We start from the raw sequence: 16,114 nt of genomic DNA, 5'->3' as shown, positions 1-16,114 counted from the left end.
ATGGAGCTGGTGCAGGGTCTTTCAGCTCCTGATCTCTTTGTCTTCTTTGATGCTGGTAACTGATTTCGCTGATTTGTTTCTGGTAACTGATTTGGCCAACTAGTTCCTGGTAACTGATTTGGCTAACTAGTTCTTGGTAACTTATTTGGTTAACATGTAAGAAATGCCGGTTGCCTGGGCCTGTTTGCCACCAAAAGACAGCTCTCTGCCAGCTCACAGCAAAGACTGCCCCAAACTAAAAGCCTCTAGCAAAAAACAGAGCATGCTGGGAAAGGGCAAACCAAACCTGGAAAAATGCAGGGAATCCTACAGCTCCTCCCACAACTAATACAATGAATTTTCCTACACTAAAATATTCTATGGCCTGAACCAACATGAAAGAAAATGCAGGGGGAGATTCAAATAGTCCTGGCAGGAGATCACAAGTGGTTTAAATGACCCTTGTTCGCACTTCAGCCAAATTGCTGAAGCGGTTTGGAGAGGGGAGCCATGTGCTAGACCCATTTAACGTGCTTCTATTTTCCACGTCTTTTGCAATAAATCGATTCAGTGCAAGTGTGAACAGGATGCGGATTGGAATTGGATTCTTTTACGACGTGATCAGATGATCGTCTGCTGAAGAGGGTCCCTTTGTCAGTGTGAAAGAAGTGGGTTATTTTACACTTCTCAAGGACTATTTTACACTACACAACAAGAAAGTGCAATCGGGGCAAATGCAGTGTGAACTGGTTAAATCAATCCATTGATTCTGATCGCAAATTGATTTATTTGTACGTGGGAATGAGGCCCAAGGAAGGGCAACCAAAATGGTGAGAGGTCTGCAAACCATGCCCTGCTGTGAGGAGCGACTAAGGGAGCTGGATATGTTTAGCCTGGAAAGAGAAGATTAAAAGGGGACATGATAGCCCAAGGTCACACAGTGGGTTTCCATGGCTGAGTGGGGATTTGAACCCTGGTCTCCCTGAATCCTAGATCCAAAACACACAAATAATTGTATGATTGGGGGTCACCACAACATGAGGGATTCTATTAAAGGGTTGCGGCATTGGGAAGTTTGAGAACTGCTGTTTATGTTTTTAACTTATGTATGTTTTGAAATTTTAACTTTGTAGTTTTTTAATTTAGTTATTTAGTTAAGTTACTCAGGACAGAAAGTGGCCTTGCATTGCTCATCTCTGGAAGTAATTCAAATACCTGCTAATTGAAGGTCTGCATTTTGGGAAGAAGCTGTGATCAAGCACTTTTCCTTCAGGTCAGCCAGTTTCTCTAAATCAGCAAGTTTCCTTTGAATTGAAATATGTTTCTCTAGAAGAAAACAATTTAGTTTTTGTTAATATTTTTGTGCTGTGTAGAAATGCCCAGCCAAGTGGGACTTAATATTACTCCTTTAAAGTAAGGGTGGTAGTCATGAGGCCCTCCAGATATTGCTGAATTTGTCATTGCCATCTATGCTGGCATAGGGTTGAAGTAAGCTGCAGTCTAATAGTATCAGCAGGCCCCCCGATTCCCACCTCTTTTAAAAGAGGGACCACTCTGCAGCGGTGTTTTCTGCCTAGCATCACTAAAACCATTCTCCACATGGACATTCTCCTGAATATATGCCTCCACTGCCAGTCATTAATTCATGGACAGACTTGTGTATGGAAGTGACTTAAACACTCTGTCAGCGGACTTACACGTGTAGGAATTAGAATTCGACAGTTTCGTGACTTCTGTATCCTTCGCTGCCCTCCATGATAACTGACATCCTTCGGTCTGAGGGAGTGACCAGGCAGGCCCAGCTCCATCAGGGCTAGCCTTAAGATAGAGAGCCCTCCCTCCAATCCATCTGCCTTGATCCAGGCCTCAGAGGGAGAGAAGAACCACTGGACCTCATCCCCTTTCCCTCCACCATTCCCTTCTCCTTTTGTGTCATGCCTTTTAGATTGTAAACCTGAGGGACGGGAACTGTCTAATTAAAATAATAATTGTAAGCCGCTCTGAGAGCCTTTAGGGCTGAAGGGCAGAGTATAAATACCATAAATAAATAAATATTTTAATTGTCATAGAATCATAAAGTTGGAAGAGACTGCAAGGGCCATCCAGTCCAACCATGCAGGAACTCTCAGTCAAAGCATCCCTGACAGATGGCCATCCAGCCTCTGCTTAAAGACCTCCAAGGAAGGAGGCTCCACCACACTTCGAGGAAGGAGTCTGTTCCACTGTCGGACAGCCCTGACTGTCAGGAAGTTCCTCCTAATGTTGAGGTGGAATCTCTTTTGCTGGAGCTTGCATCCATTGCTCTGGGTCTCTGGAGCAGCAGGAAACAAGCTTGCTCCCTCCTCAATATGACATCCCTTCAAGTATTTAAACAGGGCTATCCTTGAATGTTTGTTTTGTTTTTATGTGCTTTTATACTGTGAGCCGCCTTGGGTCCCTTTTTGGGAATAAAGGCGGCATATAGAAGTTAAAGAAACAAACAGGGAGTGTTTTTAGTTTTTTATTGGGTCATGCCTTCCATTTTAGGAGACCTTGTTCTCTTTCGAGGAGGAGAGGATATTGGCCACTGGCCTGAGGGTCCACATAACTCGGAAAGGACTTGAAGACTGAGTCTCCTCCTCAGGCGAGGCGAGGCGGGCGTCCTGCAGGCACTCTCCCTCCTCTATCCCGACATGCTTTGCGGGTGTCATCTCTCTCTCTCTCTCTCTCTCTCTCTCTCTGCCTCCTTCCTCTCTCCCGACATGCTTTGCGGTCCGCCTGTCAGCCACCTGTTAGCCTCCCTCCTCTCTCCCGACATGCCTTGCGGGTGTCCTCTCTCAGCCCCCCTCCTCTCTCCCGACATGCCTTGCGGGTGTCCTCTCTCAGCCCCCCTCCTCTCTCCCGACATGCCTTGCGGGTGTCCTCTCTCAGCCCCCCTCCTCTCTCCCGACATGCCTTGCGGGTGTCCTCTCTCAGCCCCCCTCCTCTCTCCCGACATGCCTTGCGGGTGTCCTCTCTCAGCCCCCCTCCTCTCTCCCGACATGCCTTGCGGGTGTCCTCTCTCAGCCCCCCTCCTCTCTCCCGACATGCCTTGCGGGTGTCCTCTCTCAGCCCCCCTCCTCTCTCCCGACATGCCTTGCTTCTCTGGGGCCACGTTCCCTGAGCGGCGCCTCGCTCTCTCTCTCTCTCGCTCGCTCGCTCTCTGGGGCGCTCTAGCCGCGCGGCCTCTATGGTGATCCGGGAGGAATCATGGCGGCCGTTGAGGTGGCAGCCTAAAGCGGGAGGCCCCTCCGTTGACGGAAGCCCTCCGCCGAGGAAGAGGGAGCCGGCAGGGGCTCATGGCGGCGGGGTCCCGCTCCGCACGCTGACTGCCGCCGGTTTCTCTTCGGCGGGGCTCCTCGGTTGAAGGAGGGATCCGGGCCGGGCCTGGGAAGCCGGGCGAGGGCTGCCTGGGCCCCCATTGAGGCGCCTGAGGAGGAGGGATGGCGTCGTGGCTGGGGGGCCTGGGCGCAGGGCTGGGCCAGTCCCTGGTGGGGCAAGTCGGAGGCAGCCTCTCGACCCTGACCGGGCAGATCTCCAGCTTCACCAAGGATATGCTGCTGGAAGGCAGCGAGGAGGGAGCAGGTGAGAGAGCGCCGAGAGGGAGCCTCGCCCATTGGGAAGCACTGGGACTCTTGCCCACCGAGAAGCCATACTCGCCCATTGAAAAACATTGGGAAACCGTTGGGCAATTCAGAAAGGATGCTGACCAGACTAGGAGGAGTAGCTAATCCCCAGGGAGAGGGTCATGCATTGGGGCAAGAGGCTCACGCATTGTAAACCACTTCAGGAGTGAAGCTGGAGGCTTTCATGGATGGCAGCCATAGTTTTTTGTGGGGCTTTCAGGCTCTAGGGCCATGCTCCCTCTGAAAGTGGCGGAGTCTCCCTCTTTGGAGGTCTTTAAACAGAGGCTGGGTAGCCTTCTGCCAGGGATGCTTTCACCATGAGTCCCTGCCTGGCAGAGGCTTGGGCTGAGGGCCCTTGTGGTCTCTTCCAGCTCCACGATTCTATGACAGGCCCCTAAGCTTTAGTGTTGACTTATACACAAGTCAAATCACAATCTATCATTGTGGCCTCCAAACCTTCATTCAACTTCTTTCGAGGGTGACTTTTGGTCAAGTATATGTGGTAGTTTTCCTTTCCATGGAGAGAATATAGAGAGTGGGTGAAAAAGTTTATACATGCTTAAAGCATGTTTTAAAATTTATTAAATGTGTTTTCAGGGTGGAAACCTGTCTGAGGGCAACGTTGTTGTTGTTGTTGTTGGGTGTCTTCAGGTGGTTTCCCTAACCCCTGTTATGGGGCTTTCTTGGCAAAATCCTTCAGAGGAGGTTTTGCCATGACCTTCTCCTGAGGCTGAGAGAGTGTGACTTGCCCAAGGTCTCCCAGTGGGTTTCATGGCTGAGCTGGGGATCAAATCCTGGTATCCAGAGTTGTAGCCCCACACTCAAACCACTGCGACAGGTTGGCTCTCGGTGGACAACTGCCTGCACTTTATTGTAAATCTTGCTGCTTAATTTCTATAGTGTGGCAGAAGCAAAGCCATGTACCTTTAAAAAGACAAGGCATGCACCCCCTCTGTATCTATCATGATAAGCCCCTATATACCTAAGGAGAGTTGGAAAACTGCAGGCAGCCATGTTGACTTAAAGGCAGACAACAATAATGTCAATCCACCGCAACAAACCAGTTGTACTAGTTTCCATCTGTACCAGGAGCCGGCCTTTTATGCATCTAATTGGTACAAAACTGCCCCATTCATGACCAGCCGCCTCTAAATCAGAGGCTGTAAATTAGTTTTTTTTAAAAAAAGCTAAAGTAGTTGTTGTTCTTGTTGTGTGCTTTCAAGTCATTTCCAACTTATGGCAGGGTTTTCTTGGCAGTATTTGTTCAAAGGAGGTTTTCCATGGCCTACCCCTGAGGCTGAGAGAGTGTGACTCACCCATGTTCACTCAGTGGGTTCCATGGCAGAGCTGGGAAATGAACCCTGGCCTCCAGAGTCCTAATCCAGCACTTGAGGGGTGGCAGCAGGTAAAAGGGACCTCCATGCAGAGATGGTTGGAGGAGAAGCCAAATCCAGTTTCCAGAACTTCAGAGGAAATTCTGTCTTGAAAGTGGGGCATCCTCAAATAAGAATGCAAGGGCTTTGGCCATAAATATGACTGGTATTCTAGGGGTGGCTGGAGGAAAGCATAATATGGTGGTGTTTGGCCTTCAAATCATTTCGGACTTATAGCAAACCTAAAGTGAAACTATTATGGGGTTTTCTTGGAAAGTTTCTTGGGAGGGGTTGGCCATTCCCATCTCCTGAGGTCTGAGAGAGTGTGTCTTGCCTAAGGTCACCCAATGGGGTTCCATGGCTGAGTGGGGATTTAAACCCTGACCTCCAGTGCTCAAACCACTATGCTATGCTGGCTATAAACCACTGCACCACTTTAAACGGAGGGATCTAAGTATTCCTGTAGGGTGGGAACAAGATGAGGTCCAAAACTAGACCAACCAGTCATTCTAAAAACAAAGGCGGTTTTGAACCTAAGAGATATTTTGTTGTTGTTGTTATTGTTGTTGTGTGCCTTCAAGTCGTTTCCAACTTTCAGTGACCCTAAGATCAATCTATTTGTAGGGGAGGGGGGTTGAGGCTGAGAGGGTATGACTTGCCCAAGGTCACCCAGTGGGTTTCTGTGGCCGAATGGAGACTCAAACCCTGCTCTCCAGAGTCCAAAACGTAAACCACTATGCCATACTGGTTCAAGGAGATACTAACAGCTTATTCTTAAAAAAAAAAAGAGTCTTGGACTATGCTGATGTGGCAGATCTGGGTCTTAGTCCTCAATGAACCATGAAACTCATTCGGTAATCATATTCCAGTCACATTCTTCATCTCAGCCTGGCTTACCCTACTAGGTTGTTGGATGACATGAGGAAGAGGAGAGCTATGCACACTAACATTTGGTTTGATAAATAAATAAAATTTCACCTTTAAGCCATTTGAACGAAAATCAAATTCCGCCAGGATAAATTTAAAAACTGAAAAATTATTGTCAAAACACACAGCATGTTATTAGACGGTTGAAAGAGCCAAAGCATACAGCAGTTGAGGATCAAAGTATATAAAACACTAAGAAATCTGGTTGAGAGTGAACTTTTTCAGCTGCTCCCAGAAAGGCGGCCAGAGTGGTAAGGCACTATCAGAAGAGATCCCAGTTTTCCTATGATGAAGTAGTTTTATCCCTTGTAGAAGAAATGTTTATTGATTAGCCCTTTGGCCATTTCAAAACAACACAAAATAACACTAAAACAAGTAAAACACACTATAAAACCCTATAGAAATTCTATAGCAATTAGAAAAGAGCTAAAATGTAATAAGACAGAATCTGTCTCACAGACTGAGGAGTTTCACAGCAATGGAGGTGGTTCATGAGCAACTTTTCTCCCAGGGTTTTAAGTGTGTCAGGGGTGGGATACTGTCAGAGATTTGGGGTTGCAGTGACCCTCCCCAAGGAACTTGAATGGATGTGCCCCATTATCCCCCCCACACACACTCCCAGTGTTTACCACACCCTTCTAATTTGCCTTTTTTTTTTTTTTTTGGTCCTCTATGTGGCTTCTTTTCCACAGATCACATTTTCCCTACCTCTGCTTACAGGAGTGCACACCCATTGATTTTAATGAGACTTGAGCATAGGTGATTTTTCTCATACGCAGGGGGTGGAACTGATCCCCCGCGTATACAGAGGGTCCACTGCATCTGTGACTGTGCCGTATTGAACTCAGTGGGCTTTACTTCTGAATTAACAGGCATGCTGTTAGACTCCACATATATTCTTCTAGAAATTCATATGCACTCAATTGTTCATACCAGTTCTGCTTGTAATTGCCCTATTCATTTTCAGGCAAGGATCCATTAACAAGGGAGGTGTTCGGGGCTAAGATTTTCACTGTGGTAGCTATTTATTAATTTGGTGAATAGCATGCATGTATTAATTTATAATTGTAGATAATTTGCCAAGAGAAATGCTGAAAGTCCTAGTCTAAAACATCAGGAGCACTGATATAAACTAATGAGTTAACCTGTGCCTCCAGAGAGCACATTCAGGGGGCACTAGTACACCAATAGAACAGTGAATATAGATGTTAACACCTAGCCCAGGTTCATTCAAGTCCACTTCAAACTGCAGATTTGCACCTATTATGAGCATAGAATTCTAGAGATGAAAGAGACCACAAGGGCATCCAGTCAAATCCCCTGCTGTGCAGGAATACAAAGTCCAAGCACTCTTGTATCTGTTTAAGACTGTTTAAATAGGTCTCTGTTTAAAAACCTCCAAAGAAAGAGAGTCCACCACCCTCTGAGGGAGTGTGTTTCATTCCTGAACAGCACTCTTACCATCAGGAAGTTCTTCCTAATGTTTAGGTGGAATCTCTTTTCCTGTAGCTTGGATCCATTGCTTTGTGTCCTAGTCAGTGGAGCAGCAGAAACTTGCTCCATCAACAAAAACAAGCTTCATTTATATACCGTTTCTTACCACCTAAGCAGTGTCTAAGCGGTTTACAACTGTAAGCTAATTTGCCCCCAACAATCTGGGTACTCATTTTAGCGACCTCGGAAGGATGCAAGCCTGAGTCGAGCTTGAGCCCTTTTGCTGGACTTGAACTCATAACCTTGTGGTTTTGAGTGAGTGGCTGCAATACAGGCATTTAACCACTGCGCCACCAGGGCTCCTCCATCCTCAATATGACTTTCCTTCAAATATTTAAACATGGCTATCATATCACCTCTAAACATAGGGTATGGTATCTAGATAAAATATTAAGATTTAGCACTTGACCAAGCTACATAGGAGTCATTGGCAGAAATAGGTCCTTGATGTGTATCCATGCTTTCTGCTAGAGAAAAGCAGTTCTGCTGACAAAAGGTGTGATACCTGATTTTCACCAGTCTCTTTTATCTTATGCAGTCCTCTCATGTAACACACAAAAAGGCTGCTCTTATGAGGACAGAGTGCCCTCTGAAACTATACAGCAGGAGTAGGGGAAGTATAGACTTGGGCCAATATGTGGCTCCTGAAGCTCTTAGAGGCCCTAAAACCATATGGACTCTATTAAAAATAAAAGGTAAATTGACATATTCACTTTTATATAGATTGCAGCCCCCTCCACTATTTAGCATTGTAAAAAACCCAACCCCCCTGTTTTCAGTACCAGATATGGAATTTGGGGCACTTCTAGTTTTGGAGTGGGAAACTGACTCCAAGCTTTGGTATAATAGCCCATTCCTTCCATACAAGATATAATACAGAGAGGTGTAAGTATGAGAGCAGTAAGTAAAATAGGCTAGCAAAAGCAGAAGCATTTTTCACTCATGCAAGGCTACTGTTTGATAGAATTTGTCGTCTGTGTGACAAAAGCTGATTCTATAGAGCTGATGTAGCCTATTGCCCCCTCTTATTATTTTTGAATTGCATCTCACCAAATTGGGAGTCCTTACAAGGGCTGTTAGGAGTAAGCTGAGAACATGTGGTGTATTGGCACTCGATATGCAGTTGGATCTTCATATCCATGGGGGATCCATTCCAGCCGCCCCCGCCCCGCCCCCCCCCCAATAGATAAGAAAAAACATAGGACCTCAAGTCCTGTTGTTCCTAATGGAAGCACAGTGTGCGTGCAGCTGTAGGTACACGCTGCCATTGGGAACAATGGGGCTTGCCATCCGTAGATGCTCAAATCCATGGATGGCAAGCCTGCAGATGGCAACATCCCACTGCATTCTCAGTTAGTAGTGAGCCATGTAAAAACATTTATATTTTATAGCATTAAATGTACATCTACATGGAACTGTTATCATTCCATTTAAATTGAGCTGTATGTACATCTGAGTAAAATGCATTGGGTGGCAGTACAGTTGGCCTGCCATAGCCACAGTTTCTGCATCCTGATTCCACCATCCACAGCTTTAAAATATTCAAAATACTTACATAGAAAATTATCCAAAAGGCAAACCTTGATTTTGCCATTTCATATAAGGGATACTATTTTACTGTGACATTGTATGCAATGGAACTGTGCTGGCCAAATGGCTGTAATAAAGTTTGTTGTTGTTGCAATGGAACGTGAGCATCTACAGAATTTGGTATGCACTATACTAAATAGTACTTTAAAATACCCTAAGGATTCTTGCTTCCATTTATATTATCTGTAATAATTTTCAGTTCAGGACTAATACCCTAAAGAAACCTGCTCCAACCTGATCTTGCTAAGCAAGGTCAGCCCTGGTTAGTACTTGGATAGGAGACTGCCAAGGAATACCAAGTGCTGTAGGCTATATTTCAGAAGAAGGAACTGGCAAAAGCACCTCTGAGCATTCTTTGCCTAAGAAAACCCTGTAAAATTCATGGGATCACCATAAGTCTACAGGTAACTTGAAGGTGCAGACACACACATGCAATGATTTTCAAGTTTGCTGTAGTGTTGCCAACATTTTGAAATTTGGTACTTAAAAGAGATATTAGTAATAGGCAATAGAACTCCAACAACTAATTTACTAAATCTGTGCCCATTTCTAAATTTAATATTAATAATAATACTTATAAATAAATTCTATCTATCACCCGCCTTTCCCCATGGGTTGAGGCAGGGAACAACAACAAATAAACTATGCACAACATCATTTACAACATATTAAAGAAAACATGTAACAGTTTAAAAGGACAAATAAGACATGCTTTCTAAAATATATCTGATAAATATATATCTAAATATATTATTTAGATATTTATAAATATACAGTCGCCCCTTCTTTTTTGCAGGGGATCTGTTCTGGACCCCCTCAAGAAAATGGAGATTTGCTTGTATTCAAGCCTCATTAGTTTGGATATAGGCGCATGCGCAGGGGGCCTGCCCCATTCATTCCCCCTCTGTTCATCCCTTGTGCATAAGCAAGGGACGTGAGTCTGAATACCATGAGAATGGAGGGAGAACTGTATATCTGATTTATATATGTATGTGCGTGCGTGCGTGAGCGCGCACTAATGGTTCCATTATATTATGATATATACTTTCTCAGTTATTGCCATGAAATAATGTTAATGTGGCAGAGGACTCAGTTCAGTAGTAAATTTTTTAGATGGCAATATCCATTCCATTCACTCAGTATCATGTGGGGAATAGTTTGTGTAAAATACACAAAAGAAAAAAGGGATTACCTCATCTGAGAACATTTTGTTTTATTGTGGACACGAAGAAAGCAAAGTTCAGCTGTAAAGTTTTCTGCAGCCACTGTGAAAATAAATCCCAGGGATTATATGTTCTTCAGGATAATTATTACGGCAAATACAGCCTAATACAGATGCCTAAAATTTGTAAAATATACTGATTTTAGGAAGTTTTAGTGCATATATTTGAACTGAAAATAGGTAGTAATTTTATTGAACATTGGATTTTTAGAGCTCAGACTTTATCAGTGATGATAACAACTGTCTTTGATGTAGTTTTAGAAATGCAACCTTCAAATGAACCTGTGAAGACATTTGGCTTTGTTCTGACAGAAATTCAGTATTGCCAGATTGTGTTTAGACACAATAAGCAGTTATTGAGGGTGATTGTACATAAATGATGACGCAGAATTCCTGCCTTATCCTACTTTATTTTGAATTAGTATGTGCAGTGCATAAAGCTGGTTCAGTTTTCCCCTGCCTTGGTGCATGAATAGTTGTAACAAAGGAAAAATTGAAAGGTTTTTGTGAGATTCAAGCTTAAGTTTCTGGGGGATTGCTCCAGAATAAACTGATTTGTAAGCTGGCAATAAACCATGGGCCTGTTACAGACAGCCAAAATAAAGCTGCTTCAAGTCACTTTGGAGGTATGATATTTCAATGATACATGCATCCTAAGAGTCCAAAGGCCACACCAAAGCCACGCTCCAGTCCTAAGGACTGGAGTGCAGCTTTGGCAAAGCTTCCAGACTCTTAAGACTCATGCATCATAGAAATACCATACCTCCAAAGTGACTCGAAGCAGCTTTATTTTGGCTGTCTGTAACAGGCCATGGTTTCTGCTTCATGAATAGATTTGTTTGGGAGCTACATCTTCTTTTATAAAAAAAAGTATTACTTGTGGTGGCAAATACCAACAGGGCACTTTTGTTGAATTTCAGCAGATATGAAAAGGGAGTCGCTTGTTTTGCAGCTGTTCATGCAAATACAGTCGGCCCTTCTTATACACGGATTTTTTATACACGGATTCAAGCATACACGGTTTGAAAATGTTCCAAAAAAGTATAAATTTACCTTGATGTTCCATTTTTTATTAGGGACACCATTTTGCTATGTCATTATACTTAATGGGACTTGAACATACACGGATTTTGTTATACATGGGGGATCTTGGAACCAAACCCCAGCGTATAACAAGGATCCACTGTAAATCTGCTCCAAAGAGCTGGAAAACCTTACTGAGTAATTTTAAAGTGTCATGGAGGTCTGTAGAGGTGGATAGAATTAGGGTTGCCATAAGGCAGGACCTCCAAACTGGGACAAATGTAGGACAAATGTAGGGCAACATTTTCAAATGTAGGACATGTTTTTAAAAAATGGAGGACACATGAAAAAATTGATACTTTTTTTAAAATGTTAATATAAATGCATGTTTTTTAGGCATGCTCAAAATGGAGGACATTTTGGCATTATTCCTAGACAGAAGGCTGAAATGTACTTCTCTTTCTGGCCAAACACCCCCCCCCCCCCCAAATTCTACAAGAACACTTCCCACTCCCAAGCAGGCATAGCATTTGCAAGATCACAGGCAGTCCTTTGTGCCTTTGAAAACTACATTTCCCACCCCCAGGCAGCCATAGCATTTGCAAGATCACAGGCAGTCCTTTGTGCCATTGAAAACTACATTTCTCACTCCCAAGCCTTCTTAGCAATTCCCCCCTTCCTCCTTTTCCTTGCCCCCTCCAACCCCCCCAAACCCCTCGCCCCCTCTTTTTCCCAGGTATTGTCTCAACTTAGGAGGGATTTAGGGGACAGATCCAAAGCCTTTTTTCTTTTCTAATGGGGGCAAAGCCTTGAGAAGCCCTCGACCCCTGAGAAGAAGAGGAGGGGGGCTTAGAGAGAGGAAGAAAGAGAAAAAGAAGATGCGGATGGGGAAGAAAGGAAGAAAAAGAGGAGGAAGAGGAGGAGAAAAAAAACGGAATAACAAGAAGAAGAGAAGGAGGGGAAAGAGAAAGAGAAAGAGGGGAAGGACTAAAAGAAGCTTGCCTGAGTGCAAAGCCCTCCCTGCTTCGACGTTGGAGCATGCCAAATAAGGAGGCAGAGGGCTGGCCAATAGAGGCAGGGCAGAGCAGCAGACCCCGCCCCTGCTAGTTTCAGTCGTCCTGCTGCTTGCTCCAAACATGCTGCACTGCACAGCACTCTATAGAAGGCAGGCAGCAGCCCTGGGAGCTCAGAGTTGGGCAGCCACCCGGGGGTGGGGTCAGGGGCGGGACGGGACCGGGCATGCCCCCAGGGGGCAGGAAAGTCCCGCCCACCACCGTGAAATGGCAACCCTAGATAGAATGGAAAAATGTTCCGTAACGTTTATGCCAAATAAACAAAAACAAAGCAGGAGAAATTCACATCTTGCACAGCATACTGTTTGTCTTTGGTTAAGGTAAACCAGCCATTGTATTTCTCCCCTCTTTTTCTAAACTTTAGATCAGGATGGGCAATATGCGACTCTCCAAATGTAGTTAAATTACAACTCCCATCGTTTATACAGTAGCCAGCAAAGCCAATGGTCAGATGTCATGGCAGTCTGGCAACATTTGGAAATTGTTCAACTCATACTTCATCTGCACTGCAGAAGTAATCCAGTTTGACACCACTTTAACTGTTATGGTTCAAAGCTATGGAATTTTGGGAATTGTAGTTTCGTGAGACATTTGATCTTCTCTGTCAGAGAGCTATGGTGCCACAGCAAACTAAAGTTCCCAGAATTCCATAGTGTTGAGCCATGGCAACTAAAGTGGAGTTAAATTGCATTATTTCTACAGCCTCAGTTTAAAGCATGTAAGTTTCCAAGAACAGGAAAATATGGTATCTTTGCAGACAAGTTAATTGTCAGCTTTATAAGTTTTTAATTGTATTGCTTTTTTAAGACTGTAAGCCACTTTAGGTCCCAATCTTTGGAGAAAAGCAGAATAATAATAATAATAATAAGTTGGAAGAATGATAATTCTATCAAATATGGTCCCTTGTATGTTTGTTTCATTTTAAATCCAAAACACTTGAATTCTGAAGATTTGTTAGGGAATATATACAGTTGAAGGAATTTAGTCTGAGATAAGCATTTTAAATCTACCTTGGACAACATTGAGGGAAATACATTCCAATCAAGTTAACAGTCATTTTCAGAGATGTGGAAAATATCATTAATTATATTTTTCATTAGGTACAGTATTATGAGAATTTGCTTGTTTCATTTCCTTCCCTTCTCTATTCTTTTCAGATGCTGCAGCAGGTTTTCCTGTATCTAGTTCAAGTCTCCGAGATGTAGAAAATATTCTTGCAACACTGAGATCAGAGGTGGGACAGTAATCTAGAAAAATAATGCATATTGAAAAACTCATTTCTGTTTTTTCACAAGTCTGAAGATTTTCTCATATTTTCAGGATACTGTATATTGGATTAAATTAAATTAATTTTTTGAATGGTCCAATTACTTTTTCTCCCATAGAACGAGAGGTTGAAGAAAGTTTGTAGTGACCTGGAAGAAAAGCATGAAGCTGCAGAAATTCAAATAAAGCAGCAGTCTATAGAATACCGCAATCAACTTCAGCAGAAAGAGGTACAAAAAAGTACAGAGAATGCTTAACAACATCACTCTGTCTTGATCTTTTATTACATTTGTAAATTGTGTCATAAATGTTAATGCCTAAGTTTAGACACCAAGTGTTTCTAATTGTGCATGTGATTCTTTTATTGAAGACCCTGGCTCATGTACAAAATTTGGCCTGCAGGACCTGGGATTAGCCCCCTCCGCCTCCTAGAAAGGAGGGGATTGGGAGAGCAATTCATCTGCATCCCACTTGCTTCTCTCTGTTCTCACCTTCTCTAGACCTGCTCCTTGAAGCACCAGCTATTTAACTTTTCTTCCAGTTTGACCACTTTGTGAAGATAGAGGCGGAGAAGGTCTAGGCACCCAGCTGACACAACAGAGAGAGAGGCCTTGGTCAGGGGCCTGACTTCACTTCATACAAGCTTTTCCTAGCTGAGGAAAGCCTTTGCTGAGCAAAACCAGATTTATAGCTGAGGTGCCTGGAACCTAGTGACATCGAGAGATGTCATCTCTTGATGTCATTTGATCCACAGAGTGATTGGTGAGTGTGTGGGTATTGGAATCTGGCTCCTTGCCCTTGATAGTTTCCCAGCCCCTTTTGCACGCTTGATTTCTTGAAAGGAGCAATGAATTCTGGTTAGGAAACAGATTATACCATTTATATTCACTGAGTTAAATCCTAATTCTTGGTCAGCAAAGTCTCTTTCTTTGTGCACCTTCAAGTCACCTGTTGACTAGAAACTAGATATTATTAAAATATGATCATTTTCATAGATTACTTGCCCTTCCTTAGTAAACTCTACATGTCATTGTGTTTTATTTCCATACGTTTAGGTAGAAATCAGCCATCTTAAAGCTAGGCAGAATACACTACAGGAGCAATTGCAGAAGGTACAATCAGCTGCTCAATCATCACAGTTAGGAACTGCTGTCTCTCCATCCACCACTACATCAGCTTCCTTTGTTCCTATGGTTAGACATAGTTCTTCCAGTTTTCAAGGAGATGACATGGACTTTGGAGATGTAATCTGGTCCCAGCAAGAGATAAACAGACTGTCCAATGAGGTTTCAAGACTGGAATCTGAAGTTGAACATTGGAAACAAATGGCACAGGTAGGTCACTTTTCTCTAAGTGATACCTTGGAGTGAAACACATGGGATAAATAAAGCAATTTCAAATCGCTTTGGACGCAGGGTATTTAAATGATGCACAACTCCAAACCAGTCAGAAATCACATCAAAGCCACACTCTGGGACTAAAATCTGAAACAAAAGGCATCTGGAATATTCTGATTTAGCTGGAAAAATGCACACCTGTGACCCTACATATGAATGCCCCAACACGAGAGCAGTTCTAAAGGAGTGATTTATTCTAATCCTAACCCTAAAGTTGCATATAAACACGCTGGTGCAGTAGCACATTAAAAAGGGAAAGAGCTGCTGTACCCAGCAGTTGGGATGTTGGTGTAAAATAGTGAACATGTAACAACATGTCCAGTAGATGTAATGACAACACTCACAAACCAGACAGTCCAAAGAGGGAGCATGGGGTGAAGGGGGCATGTGGGGACGGGGTTTCCATGAGTGTGCTTTGCCAGTGTTTTACTGGGCACACCAGTGCTCTATTCTGGTGGAGGTTGTCATGTGGCCATTCAAATGGGTGACCATCCAATGGGATGCCATCTAGGCAGCAGGCGGTCACTAGCAGCATGTTTGTGCAAAAATGTGCATGGATGGTGGCAAGGCAAAAAAAATTGGCGTGGCTTGTTGCTGTGCTTTACAATCAGGCCATGCACATTCAGGTCGCCTTGGGAGTGGTCTGTGCAGTCAGCGGGAGTTCAAATTGCTTTCAGAAAATGCAGATTCAAGCCACTTTTTCCTGGCTGTCTCTTCCACCCCATAGGCTTTATGATGCACTTATTTCATGATGCACCTGTAAAGAAAATTTATAATATGCAGTGCTACAATCTACTAGAAGTTTGAATTTTGTCAGTAACAAATAAATCCTAAGTGGGTTTTTTTCCCTGGCTCTGAATATAGATATATATTCATATAACTTCTTGATTATAGAAAAGTGTTTTTTATTGAATATTGCTTCAGTTCTTTCTGTTTATGTCTCTCTTCCTTATACATATGAATTGGATTATTCACTTAAAAATACTAAAACCAGAGAACACTAGATGAATAAAAGGCTAAGTTATCTCCTGGCATTCAGTGCACTGGGCCACATGAATATTTTAGACTCATCCTATTCTTCAATCATTTGTCTTGTTAAATATTGTCCAGCTGTTAATGATAAAAT

The 16,114-nt window shown here is 43.4% G+C and overlaps 1 protein-coding gene across 3 annotated transcripts in view; it reads left to right on the top strand.

Moving 5' to 3' along the window:
* Positions 1-3,171: 3,171 nt before the first annotated feature.
* The window catches only part of TRIP11 (thyroid hormone receptor interactor 11), a 59,039-nt gene continuing 46,096 nt past the window's right edge, over positions 3,172-16,114 (top strand). For 2 of the 3 annotated variants that reach the window (XM_089522398.1, XM_089522397.1), the window contains exons 1-4: positions 3,181-3,582; positions 13,483-13,559; positions 13,711-13,821; positions 14,647-14,925. In XM_089522398.1, the coding sequence (XP_089378524.1) occupies positions 3,441-3,582; positions 13,483-13,559; positions 13,711-13,821; positions 14,647-14,925 (609 nt within the window). In that variant the 5' untranslated portion in view covers positions 3,181-3,440. Of the gene's footprint in view, positions 3,583-13,482; positions 13,560-13,710; positions 13,822-14,646; positions 14,926-16,114 lie in introns of all 3 variants that reach the window. The other variant, XM_089522399.1, reaches the window with a different exon arrangement.

This window comes from Sceloporus occidentalis, unplaced genomic scaffold, assembly GCF_023333645.1.
Source record: "Sceloporus occidentalis isolate IW3139 unplaced genomic scaffold, rSceOcc1.0.p SCAF_4, whole genome shotgun sequence".
In the NCBI taxonomy this organism is placed as follows: domain Eukaryota; kingdom Metazoa; phylum Chordata; class Lepidosauria; order Squamata; family Phrynosomatidae; genus Sceloporus; species Sceloporus occidentalis.
Note: the sequence above shows the minus strand (reverse complement) of the source record. Positions and strands in the feature narration are given on the sequence as shown.